The sequence below is a fragment of the Nanorana parkeri genome, unplaced genomic scaffold, assembly GCF_000935625.1.
Source record: "Nanorana parkeri isolate BGI_ZX_2015 unplaced genomic scaffold, ASM93562v1 scaffold257, whole genome shotgun sequence".
NCBI lineage: Eukaryota > Metazoa > Chordata > Amphibia > Anura > Dicroglossidae > Nanorana > Nanorana parkeri.
Window position 1 is genome coordinate 837,521 of NW_017306525.1, and position 13,820 is coordinate 851,340.

Here is a 13,820-nt window from a genome sequence, read left to right on the forward strand (position 1 = left end):
TATATATTAGTATATGTATCTAAAGCCAAAATATTTCTATTTCCCTATTTCTGTGAGATCAAAAAAGTAAGGAAAAAACAAATCTCCCTTGTGAGGTTACAAAGCAATAATCCTGTAAAAATCAAGAAATTAAAGTTGATTTAAAAAAAATATATAATGTACCTCTTTCAAGAGCAAGGAGAAATTCTCGGTTTCTCTGAAGTTCTCTCATAAACTCTTCATTCTGTAAAAAGAGTGCAATCCTCTCATCCTGCAAATACTGCTTCAACTTTCTTTCCTGGTCCACAGACCCATGGTGCTCTTTTTTGGAGTCTTCACAATGTAACGAAGAAAGTCCACTCTGGCAACACTGGAAACAAAAACAGCAAATAGATTCCAATGCTGTAGACATGGAAAACACTAGGAACAGGACAAAACTTAAGCAATTTCTCAATTGCCTGATCAGACAATAGCAACAGTTTCCCACTGAGAGTGTGCAGCAAATGCTGTCTGCAGTCACAGCTACCTTAAAGTGGGTCTAACCTGGCCTAAAATTGCTTAATGTAGCACTCCTGAAATGCAGGCACCAAGTGCATGTGTTGGCTAACAAATCAATCTATTTGAAGACTCCTGGATCCTAGGCCCTGTCACACTGTTCTGGTATCCATGCCACATTTTCCCCTCTGTCCTGTGTGCTTGGCTGTCAGCCTATTGGAGGTCATAGGGCTGCAGCCAATCTGCTCTCTTCCTTCCCTATTTAGGTTCAGCTCACCCGTTGCTCAGTGTTTGAGCAACTAGTCTGTTTTCTCCTGCCGGCCCTGCTGTGTTCCTTGTGATTTCCCTTGGAGTTTATGGAGCTATTCTATGATCTCTTATTCCCGTGGATTCCCTGCTTGACAGTTTTTGCTACTTGCTGTTCCCTGTGTCCCCGTTTGCTCTCAGTCCATAGTGTTCCCCTGTGGAAGTTGCTTTGCATTCACCTTAGTGGTGTGAGTAGTCTGAACTGCCTAGCTTGCTATTTCCTTTGGTGTTCTCTCACTTCACTCTGTGTCTGCTTTTCTGTTTACCCTGCTCTCTCTGACTCAGCCTGTGATGTGTTTTGCAGTGATGTAGAGTTTCCTTGCTCCCGTGTGTACCAGTTTTTGCACCCTTGTGTATGCATGCTCCCTGTGAGTTCTGCCCTTATACTCTGTTCCTCTGTGGTTTCATGTTCTTGTGTGTAACGCATGTTACTTGCGTAACTTTCATTCCTTGTGCCCTGAGCCTCTGGATCACATAAGCCTTGTGTCTGTACTGTGCCCTCAACTCCTGTGTACGCACATCTCCTGCGTGTATCTTGTCTTTGTTTAGGCATGTCTCCTCTGTGGGTGCCCTGGTGTAACCAGAACCTCTGTACAATGGACTTCCCGTGTGCTATTCCCCAGTGTGTCCTGTATCAGTCTTTCCTAGTGCACCTGCTGCAACCTTCCTGCACCTGTTGGTTACAGTCTCTTGCCCCCACTTCCCACTATCCAGTATCCTAGTGCTGTACTGTCTTGTTGTTCCCTCTGCCCTTCAGTCAGCTGAGTCTGCACGGATGTGTTGGAGGGCCGCAATCTGTGAGCTGCACTGCAGCACAACATCCTCACCATAAGGGCATCTGGAGAAGACCAGGCTCTCCTTAGATCCTGCACCTCTGGCACACCCATGTTTCTTGTGCAGACACCCTGTCCCTGGCTCAATGTGTTTAGCGTAACCTGTGTCCAGTCACTCAAGACCTGTGTTCCAGGCCTGTTCCCTGTTCTGGAAGGCTCCACAAAACCCAGAGCTCAAAATTTCAAGTGCCCCAGTTCACAGACTGTGACAGGCTCAGTCTATTGACAAGGTACGCATTAATCTATAAATTGAGATGATGCCTCATTTGCTTCTGCTTTTCCGGGGGTGTGGGGGGCTTGGAATACCCTCAGTTGTCAAATACCAGAGCTTCTACTTTCTATTCCTCAAGAATGGATGGACAAGGCAGAAAATTGTGCAATTAGCTATAGGAGCCTAGTCTCTCATTGCTACCACTGGATACGCTCACTGCAGCAATATACCACAAGTAGGAAACAATGTTCTTTCAGTAGACATACTCATGTCATCACAGGGGAATTGATTTGTGATAGAAAAGTTTATTTTTTTGGTAATCATAAGAGTAGCTACTCTACAGTTGGGACATCACTCTGCAGGGCAGGATTGTAATGGCCTTTTTTCTAGAACAACAAATGAATCATGTTGCATTATGCATTATATTAAGAGCGCAACTATAATCAAACACACGTCAAAAAAAGTATTTTAAAAAGATACAGTTTAAACTGCTCTGTGCATGAAATAAGCTACTTATAGCTTCAAAAATAACATGATAGTTTCAGCCTTTGGCTACATGATCGGGATAAAGACTGACACTGTATAAATCTTCCCAGTTATGAATGCATTTAGTCAATCATTTAAAAATGTTTTAAAGGAGAACTATGAGGTGAGTGCTTTTCACTCACCTCATAGTTCTAGCCGACCTGTGACAATGAGACTGTCACAGGTCGGCTCAGTAGATCGGGAGGTGAGCGTACACATACCGGCGTTCGCTCACTTCTCGATCCTGTCAGGGCTCTCTGCCATGACAGGGGAGGGGCTGGATTCCCCTCTCCGATCCGCCAGCGCTGACTGGCGGAACGGACGGGGAGGGGGCGGGTACAGCTGGCTCTGCCTCTAGATAGGCAGAGCCAGCTGTCAGTCACGCAGCTGGGCGGATCCAGACATAATTGTGGAGATCCACTTCAGCGTCTCAGTATACCGCGAGCATCTCAGTATACGAGCTACAGCTCGCGGTATACTGAGCCTAGGGTGACGGGCTCTTTATGCAATATAAATTACACTGTTAACTGTATTATAACACCCTGCAGGCTTTAAACCTTGATCCAAGCACTACATGCAGAAAAAAACACAATGGAGGCCAAATCAAAATGTTCTATTTTCTGTAGTTCAGGAGTTACCCCTTGTTATCTTACTGTATTTCATAAAAACCTGCCTGGCTTTTACTGCAATAATAATGTAATGGGCTGAGAAAAATGTTTAAAAAAAAGCTCAGGAAAGGACACAGACAATTACACTTCACAATGCCCTAACTTTACTTGAATTTATATATGTGTATTATGATAATAACAATTACTGTAGCAATAAACATGACCACAAGAGGAACGCTTGACACAAGGGAGTCATTGGAACAATGAACGCTAGACAGCAGGGAATTGCTGGCGCAAGCCTTGCTAGACATTAGGGGGGGCGCTGGTCTGAGGAATTCTAGACACCAGTGACTCACTGGCATAAGGAACACTAGACACCAGGTACTCCTTGGTATGAGAAATGCTAAACACCTGTGAGTCCCTCGCAACAGGAACACTGGAGAGTTACTGACACAAACAATGCTAGATACGGGGAAAGTTGTTGGCAAGAAGAATGCTCGGTACCAGAGAGTCACTGGCACGAGGAACGCTTCACAGCAGTAAGTCACTGGCATGAGCAGTGATAAGACACCAAAGAGTCACTTTTCATAAAGAACACTAAACACCAGGGAGTCACTGGCATAGAGAACACTAGAGACCAGTAAGTCACTGGCATAGCAATGCTAGACAATGGTGATGTCCCTCACATAAGAAATACAAGACATGTGCTAGTTGCTTGCGAGAAAAACGCTAAACACCAAGGAGTAGCTGGCACAAGGAAAGCTAGATACCAGGGAATCTCTGGGAAGAGGAATGCTATACACCAGGCAGTCTTTGACAAGAGGAATGCTAGATGCCAGAGGGTAGCTGGTACGAGGATAGCTAGACAATAGGGAATCATTGGCACGAGGTGCGCTAGACATCAGAGGAATAGAAGACACTAGACAATATTTTCTAAACCATGCCATAATATTACGACCCACTAGAAAAAAACAAAATGCTCTTCAGTTTCCACTAACATCTGGTGGCAAATGTTAGGTATGGCCAGGTGATCTTGCTGAATATATTACTTTACATTATTTAGTATGCTTCTCCTTTAACGCAGGAGTGATTTTTTTAAGTAGCATTACTTTTTGGTGTTTCACTCCAATACCATGGACAAAGGGTTGTATATGGTGGTTGCTAAATTGTAAACCTATATTGATTTTTTGACAAAGCTTGATTGCTTAGCATGTCATTTCTTCTAAGTGATGTGCAGTTCATGATATGTTAAATATGCCATTGTGGTTGACAGATTTTCAGGCTGAACTGATAACAAGCACAATGTTGGTCTATGGGCAGCCAGATATAAACGAACATGCATCCGTTTACATCCATTCCGTGCACGGATCCCTTGCCGATTGGAACTGAAGGTGTCCGTGTGGGCCTTACTTTTCTAGTGCTGCTTAAAAAATGAAAAGAAGTATGGATATTATGCAAGAGAAAGAAACTAACCGCCAGTCTTACATTCAACACAGTTCTATATATAAAAAAAAGAGCACCATACATATAATCTTCGTACAATCAACATTATTCAATATTAGAACCTACTTAATTAATCCATTTAATTTGTATTTAATCAGACAGGCCCTTACACTACTCTTTTGACAGATCTATAGGAGATTGTACAGTTATATTATAATGAGTGTCATGAGCTTTAGGCAGCTGTATTTTAGAAAACAGACTCATACATGTTCCCTTTGTTGTCTTAAAAGAGGCGTAACGCCAACCCATTTTTTTAGCTTTACTTCTCTTTTGGGTCACAGATGTACCTTTACCAACGAACTCCTCTGACCCAAAGGTCAGCAAATAGTGAGCTTCTGCCTATTATTTGCCGACAGCGCATTGTTGCGCTGCAGCCGGGAAAGATCCTGACAATATTGTCATGATCCACCCCGCTGCCTGATTGACAGTTGGCTTTACCTCTCTAGACCAAGAGCCAACTGTGTCTGCTCTCTCCCTGTCTGTCCTTCCAATGAGCAGTTACTGGCAGTCACTGATTTCAGCAGGAAGCGGACTGTGAACTGAGGGATCATGTAACCACGGTTAGATGTTCGCTCAGGTCTCAGTATATAGAGCCGCCATGTGACAGACGCAGTATTGTGACGAGAATATTTTACCCTCCAAATATAGCAAGCACAAGATTTGACGTTATGGTTTACTATAACCGACCTTTTCCATTAATTGCATGTGCCAAAACATATTCCAAAATTCTCACCTGAACACTGTCCATCTGCTGTGGTAAAATACGTAGAAAATCATCAGGCAAGTTCCCTAAGAGAGGTGGGTTCCAGTTCCTACACAGTTTTGGTACCTGAGAGCTAATAGTTGAAGTCACATCAATCCTATTAATGAAAAAAAATACATAAGCATTGTCAAACTAATTATTAGAAGCAAAACACAATTCTGACTAAATGCACTTTGCCTTATAAAAAATAAATAAATATTGAACCTGTCACCTTCAATACAGGCGTTTGAACACAGTACTGTGCAGGCTCTCCTGAGGCAGCTGAGATTGGAATGCAGTGAGTGCAGCTCTCCTGTCTCAGTGTTTACACGGAGCAGAGCGGATAATGGATATTCTCCACTCTGCTCCCCGCCCTCCATCCTAAACTACCTTGTCGTGGTACCAGGTCCCCCAGAAGAGCGAGGGACCCCAAAAAACCATGGCAGGGAGGCAGCCAGGAAGGACAGGAGGCAGCCGGAGGTGGGTGCGGACCATTGAAGGGGGAGTGCCGGTGAAGGAGGGACCTGCAGGCATATTACCAGTGATTTTGGCGGCACCGCCGGAATCACTTATACAAAATGAGCGGCGGCTTCCCCTCTACATTTAGCTCTGCTTTCTTAAAGCAGGGCTAAATTTAGAGAAAAAAAAATACTCACCCGGTGGCTGTGCCGCCCCTCTACTCCCTGCTGCCCCGAGGCCAAGCTTTGTTGGCCTTGTGGGAAATCCAGCCCTGGAGACAGTAATAAGGTGGAGGAACCAGTGAGTAATAAGGGAGGGGCACAGCAGATCTACACTTTCAAAATATGGTTTTCCAGCAGACTTCAGGGGACGATTCCTAAGCAATGGAGCAGTGTTGGTGGCACGGTAGGTATTCTGTTTCTCCTTTACAGATAAGTGGTTTGCGGCAACTTTTCACTTATATGACAGGCTTGCTTTAAGGAGCTGGCCAACTGATGCAATACATCCATACATACAAGTCTTAAGGAAAAACAAAAGCTCTGTGCATGTAGGCTCTGCTACCAGTGTGCATTTCAAAACTTCATTTTCACTTTTATCTCGAGTGCACTTTTAAGGTAACAAATTGGCAACTCATGGTTCTCTTGTTACTTTAGCACAAGTGCACAACTATTAGACTGGCCAGTGATTTCAGCCGATTGGAATGTAGATTTAACTACAAAATAAATAGAATTTCTTAAACATTCCAGCAGGTGGCAGTATTTGTGTACATACAGTAGGATGTGCGGCAGATAAATGTTATCAACATACAAAATGTGCTCTACCACCTCTGCTCAGATATCACGCAATGCAAACTTTGGTATGTGGACTTTACCAATCAGGAATATAGATTTAACTATTTTATGGCTTATTCAATTTGTTGAAAATTAAAAATGTTTAAACATTTTCAAATTCGCTCTGTCAAAACAAGCTGCAAATGATACGCAGTTAAAATACCGTAGCCTAATTACTTAACTAGTGTATGAAAATAACAAAAATCAAAACGACATATTTTACTCCAGTTTGCTACTGACAAATATGTCTTCAATCAGCTTTAGCATAAACTGACAGTTACTCTTAAATTAAATTTACAGCTGAGATGCACACAAACCTCTATACCATTTACATAAAAAATAAGGCTTTCAAGAAATCATTAGACACATTTGTTGGTATCCTTGCACGAAAAAAGAAAAACCCACAATTTTCTCTGAAATAACTTGAAACTGACAAAAGTAAAAATCGGCATTATCATGGTTTATTCCATATTTAACAAAAATCAGACTTGATTTTTTGACTCAACAAAATATTTGAGAAATATAAGAAATTCAAACAAATAGTTTGTTGCAAAGGCAATGATTGCAAACAAGCAATTTATTTTGCTCTTAATGAGACTTCTGCACCTGCCAACAGATAGTTTGGCCCACTCCTCTTAAGCAAACTGCTCCAGTTGTCTCAGGTTTTATAGGATGTCTTCTCCTGATTACATGTTTTAGCGCTTTCCATAGATAATTGAGAAGATTCAGATCAGGGCATGCAGAAGGCCATTTCAGAATAGACCAATGTTTTCATCTTAGCCATTTTTGGGTGTTTTAGCCGTGTGTTTTGGGTCATTAGACAGAGCTTTCTGACACTGGGCAGCACAGTTTGGTTTAGTATTCCTTGATTGTCTTGAGACTTCATTGTGCCCTTCAACTACTCAAGGCACCCTATGCCAGACACAATGGGGCAACCCCAAACATAACCCAGCCTCCTCCGTGTTTCACAGTAGGTGAAGCTACATTTTTTTTTTATCGGTAAACATAAAGCTGATGTGACTTGCTCAAGTTTTGCCTCATCAGTTAAAGGGCATTCTCCCAGAAGCATTGTTGTTTGTCAGCATTGTAATAAATTCCAGTCTAGCTTTTTTATGCTTTTCTTTCAACAGTGGAGTCCTCCTGGGTCTTCTTCTTTGAGCCTGCTGTGGCTTAAAAAGCAACAGATGGTGCGATCAGGCACTAATGTACCTTGTCTTTGAAGTTCAGCTTGTATCTCTTTGGAAGTTTTCCTTGGATCTTTGTCTACTATTCTCACTATCCTTCTGTTCAATCTGGAGTTGATGTTCCTCTTGCAACCACATACAGTGAGGTTGGCTGCACTTACATGGTCCTTAAACTTCCTAATAATATTTGCAACCGCAGTCACAGAAATAACAAACTGCTTGGAAATGGTGTTATAGCCTTTACTTTTGACATGCTGGTCTATAATTTATTGTCTGATCACCTCTTACAACTCTCTCCTTTGCCTTCTCTGGTCCATGTTCAGTGTGGTGCACATAATAATAGATTAAAGACATGGGTGATACTAATTACAGAAAACAAATTGCTTTGAATATCACTATGATCCAAATAATAATCTTCACTAGGGGTACCAACAAGTCTGCCAAGGCCATTGTAGAATATCTTTGTAGAAAAAGCAATCATTTATTTTGACAATTTCTTTGCTTTACTCTATCACATGCTAAAAGGCATGCAGGTATACATGAGACAATTGCTTTTAATTTAAATCACTTTTTAGGAGGCATAAAGCATTCAATGAACTGCATGGGTACCAACAAATATGTCCGCATCTATATCTCTACCATACATATTTATATATTACCATACTTTTTTTTTTTTATATGTTTACTAGGGGCAGTTTTAGGAGGAACCCAATCAACCTACCAGAATGCCTTTGGTTTGATGGAGGAAACCCATGAAAACCCAGACCAGATCCCTATCTGGGATAAGGGTCTGGTATGAATTTTGGAAGCACTTCCCATAATTTCTTTGATTTTGCATACTTTGGAAGGTTTATAAAATAGCATATTCATTAGGAATTCCAAGAAAGAATAGATTCTAGGTAGGAATAAAGACAGACATTTTGTTGAAACTTATCACACTGACTATCCCTACAACACAAGGTCATGTTTTATCCACAGTTAATCATCGTGACTCACAGAAAAGGTAAGTGAAAGGGTAAGTTTTAATACATGTCTGTGGTGACTGTCTTTCCGAATCAGATGTGTATAATAGTTATATGCTCAGTTTGGCAGTGTACCTCCTCAGGTATCATTTCCCCCTCCCCTTTCAGATTGTAAGCCCTCAGGGGCAGGGCCCTCCTTACCATCCTGTCTTAAATTGTATTGTAATTGTAATGTCTTCCTTACATTGTAAAGCGCTGCGCAAACTGTTGGCGCTATATAAATACTATGTAATAATAATAATAATAGAGTTTGATTCAGGGGTACATAGCCAATACTACCGCTAGAAGACAAAGAGACATAGCAGATCTGGGTATGGCTGGTACATACTTCATGGTCATAGGGCTATATTTTAAGTGTATGTCTAGGGGGGGGAAAAAGAAAACAACATATACAGTACATCTCTGCAAGTACAGAAATATAGCCATTGATTCTGCCAAAAATGGGATTTCAGAGAAGAAAATGCAATGTGTTGTCAGCTCAAATAGAAAAAAAAATGAAAAAAACACACTGGATTTCTGCCAGATGTGTACAACGCCATACAGCTGTAGGCGATGCTGTTGGAAATGTGGATTATTAGCTGTAAAGGAGTTATTCTTGAGGCTGCAATGAGTAGTTAAGTATTGGATTTAATTTAAAAGTGTTTGACAATCACCTAAGATGCTGCTATCTTTTTTAAAAAAAAAAAAGGATTACTCTATGTGCATTGGATTTTAATGTGTTCCACCAACTCGTCATATTCGGGTACGTCATATAAAATCACACATTGTAGGATATGAAGGTTGGGTAACTGTTTTCACATACCGAGGAGGAGGTGTGGGTGGGGTTTGTGGATGAGGTCTGTCAAATAAATGCAGGTCATAGGATGGCGGTGAATAAACTGGAGGAGGCTCTTCATCTGAGCTGTCAGGTTCTAGAGTTCTTTCCAAAATCTGAAAATGCAAATAAGAAAATATTAATTCCAAACACAATGGCTTTATTATCATTTTCTATTCTGTCAAAAAAGGGCATTTGTTATCTGCTTTCCCAGCAGAAAAATTTCCTTGAATGTCCCATGACACACAAGTTACCAGGCAGGAATTAAGGGGAAAAATTCCACAATGAGGACACTGTGCACTCTGGTGCACTAAAATTCCAAACAGTGTTCTCCTCCCGGCTCCCTTCCCCTCCTTATGTTAGGGAAATAGGGAGAAAGGAAAAAAAGGCTCGGCAGAGGTTTTAACGCTTTTCTACTCTCTCCAAAATAGAAGTAGCTCAAAACCCTAAATGGATGACATTTAGTTTGCTACAATACTGTGTCACAACCAACTGCCATGTTCTTTTTTCCCCAACAAAAATAGGATTTTTATAGTTACCGTAAAATTATTTTCTTAGGGTCCATTTAGAGACACATTAAGTCTTTCACTTCAGGTTATACTGCCACTTACAGGTGGACTGGACAACGGAAAACAAAAAAAGTAATATTCCCTGCATCCACTGAAGGATGCAGCTGCATCTTTAGATCTTGAGTGTTGGATGCCACCTGCAGGAGTAGGTTACTGGGTACAAGACAAAAAAGACCCCTCATCTACAACAACCATCTCATTTAGCAGCAAGCAGTACACAGGATAAAGTCAAACACAACATAAAGGGTAGGTGCTGTGTCCTTCAATGAACACAGAGAAAAGGATTTTATGGTCCCTCTTCTTGCTGTGTCTGTCAATGAATAGACCTTTAGATCTTGACATATGGGACACCCCAAAGCAGTGTCAAAATAGAGGGTGGGCCCAACTGGAGAAAACAGAAGTAAACAGTAGAAAAGTGAGCCAGGACCCCGGCAAAGACACTCACACCCCCGCCTGCAAAACCTAGGAGGCCAAAGCTAACATCTTCAGACGCCATAATATCAACTGTAAAAGTATGAACAGATGACCAGATAGCCACCCCAAAAGTCTGAGAGGTATGAAGATGAAAAACCCAGGACTGTGACCGGTATCTGGGAAAACAAGTTTCCAACCTTCAGTGGCATACGCCTGAACCACTGTCTGACGAATGCACCAGGAAATGGTGGATGATGAGGCAGTCTGCCCCTTACTGGGCCATTTGTAACTACAAAAATAGAGTAAGTCTTCCGGATAAAAGCAGTAGCATTCAGGTAGACCTCAACATCCCTGACTACATCCAGAAAATAAAGGGTCACTCCTTTATGGTGAGAAGGACTGGGTAAACCCCAGACAACACAGGATAACACTGCCAGCTCAGACATACTGGTGTACCCACCACAAAGACCACCTTTTGCGAGAGGTGTCAGCAAGAGACTTTCCCAAATGTTCTTGAATGGAGGTTTTTGAAGAGCCAACAATATCAAATTCGGGTCTCATGGGGTCAATGGCAGTTTTGTAGGGAAAACATCCAAAAGTAAAACCTTGTATGGTGGTGTGAACCAGTAGCCAGGGGAGATTGGAAGAGGATAACTAAGGAAGAAATCTGACCCTTTACAGTTAAAGCCAGTCGTTTATCTACCCTCTTGATAGAGGTACGCCACCATCCGATCATAGAATTTGCACCAGGCAAAATAGGCCTTCCACGTGCAGCAATGCATAATTTGGGAACTAGCCCCTTAAAACCTGTCTTTCAACAGCCATGCAAAGCAGGATGGTAGATTGGACCCTGTGAGAGACATTCTGGATGCAATGGTAAACTCCAGGTTTCAGAGGAGGCAAGGCATAAATGAAAAAATACCTGTCCTGCAGTGCCACCATCACATCCTGTCGTTTCCATCCAAGGATCCCTTAGCCTGACCACTCCTGAGCACTTTGTGCCCCCAATGACTAATGTATGCCACAGTCGGATTGTGATTGGACTGGGTGCCCCTCAAATAACGTCAATCCAGTGTTAAAGGGACAGCTTTAATGGCCGGAGCTCCAAAACATTAATGGAGAGGCCAGATTCCTCCTAGGTCTATAGGCCCTGAGCCAACAACTGGCCCAGCACTCCCCCAGGCAGTCAGACTTGGCAGCATCTGTTGTGACAATCTGCCATTGTAAAGGCAGGAGGCAGTTTCCGCCCATTCACACCACTGCAGTAAGTGTAAACGTGTAAATATGAATGGCCTGCCAACACACCACAACAGATGCAGCCTTTTTAGAAGCTTAGTACAGGTTAGTGCATTGCCATGCTTAGTGGATCACTGCAACTTAGGTAAGCTGGGAAGATGAAATGTAGTCAACAAGGGGAGCAGAGAGATTTTTCTTTATTTATGATGGAGATTTTTAACCAGCGTGTACTGTATTTCAGCTTTTTCTGTGCAAAAGAAACGCGTCTGAGATGGTCTTTTCAAAGAGAGTTCACTTTTTTAGGGTTCCCCTCTTGACATACCTGTCCATGACCACAATGCTTACAGCCCTTATTCAGAGAGAAAAATCCTTATGTTTTCGTGAACGTTTTTTTTTAAATATATTAAAAAGAACTTAAAAATGCTTTCAGATTCAACAAGAGTGGATTAGAGACATTATTTGAAATGTACAATGTTTTGCGGTGTGAAGCAAAATCTTGTGTTTGGAGGATCAGTTCGCTCAACTGTATTAAATAAGCCTGAACACCTTCAACAAAAAATGTTAACCAGTACCTTGCACAAGCTATAGATTTCCTGAGATAATCCCAAACACTAGACAGAATCAGGGATTTAATACTGGCAGAATTGAGTCATGAAAAGATTAAAAAAGGTATTTAAAGTAGCAAATTCCATTTCTAAGGCAGATCATTAGGACTGGAGTTGGGCAAACCATTTCCTTTCGATGAGCTGATCAAGGGATGCCGGGCAGCAGCATCCACGGTATGAATCTTGCCCAGTTCATCAGGAACCGGCCAAAATTTGAACTGCGTGTACCTGACTTTAGGCTTCTTTCTCCCTTGATGGTGTTGTCAAGAGTTGGACCTTAGAGACTTCAAGACCAAACTTGTTTTTTTAAACCAAGGGTTCCGCAGTGCAGCACTATAGCCAAAATGCCCTATGCATATGAATAGACATGAAACATGCGATAAATGAGTTTTCTAACAAACTGACACAGCAGAAAGTAAAAGGCTGCAGCCATCTGCTTCACGCATTATATATGTGAGGGATCATCCTTGGCAGCAGTTAGATCTCGAGATTTTTACCAGTTAGATATGTTTTGACAAGGCAAAGTCAGATAAGGGACAAAGCCCACCAGCAATAACAGAGCTCCTGAAAGGGCTTTCAACCTCCTATTTTTAAAAGACAGGCATGTCCTCTACCAGGAATGGTAAGCACCCTGTTAAAGCAGTACACTGCTGAATCCAAGGTAGGGAAAGCCCACTTCTGCAAAAAATCCTCAAACAAATACAAGGCTAATAAATGTTAAGGGGGAACAAATAGCTTGTTAGAAGGTTTCCAATCTCAATAGAGAATTTGTTTTAAAAGCAGAACTTCAAACAAATATTGTGTTGCACAGGCAATGATTGAAAACAAGCAATGCATTTTGCTCTTAATGAGACTCAATGAGCCTCAGCAGGTGCAAAAGGAAAGTCTCTGCGATCTTAGGAGTTTTAAACAACCCAAGATTGAAAACAGCATTGGGTAGATGCAACAGGCTGATCCTCTAGTTTCAGAGTGGTGTACACTGCATCAATGAGAGCTGAAACTGCCCCCTTAAATTTGGGAGTAACAGCAGCAGCCTGCAACTCCTCAGGGGCAAATTAATAAGTCAAGGACTGGAGAGACTCAGAATAAGCCAAAGTCTATGTGGTCAATGGCTTGGAAGATGCTAAGGCCCCAGTCAAATCAGATATACAATCTGCAGTAGAGGGTGCAGGAGTGCACTTGTGGCCTCTGCGAGTCAGCAAATAAATGGGTGATTTTACATATAAAATCTTGCATGACCCCAGTAAAAACCTCAGTCTAGAGAAGTGAGAGCCCAGCCACATCCAATGGAGCCAAAGAGGACTCCAACAACAGAAAAGACACTCAGATCTGAAGACTGCATTATTCCAGGCTGCAGGCACTGACATAATTAGAAGGTGCACTGCAAGAGGCCTCAGAACAGTTAGCAGAATACTGGAGATACCTATAACAGCGTGACTCCCCCCCCCCCCCCCACCCCCCTCTCTCTACAGTCAGCGAGTAAAC

General features: G+C 42.1%; 1 protein-coding gene across 1 annotated transcript in view; it reads right to left on the reverse strand.

The window, feature by feature from the left end:
- CUEDC1 (CUE domain containing 1) overlaps positions 1–13,820 on the reverse strand; it is an 87,395-nt gene that overhangs the window by 22,192 nt on the left and 51,383 nt on the right. The window contains exons 3-5 of the mRNA XM_018556898.1: positions 9,500–9,627; positions 5,194–5,320; positions 163–349 (exon numbers count right to left, since the gene is read on the reverse strand). Coding sequence (XP_018412400.1) covers positions 163–349; positions 5,194–5,320; positions 9,500–9,627 — 442 coding nt within the window. The remainder of the gene's footprint in view (positions 1–162; positions 350–5,193; positions 5,321–9,499; positions 9,628–13,820) is intronic.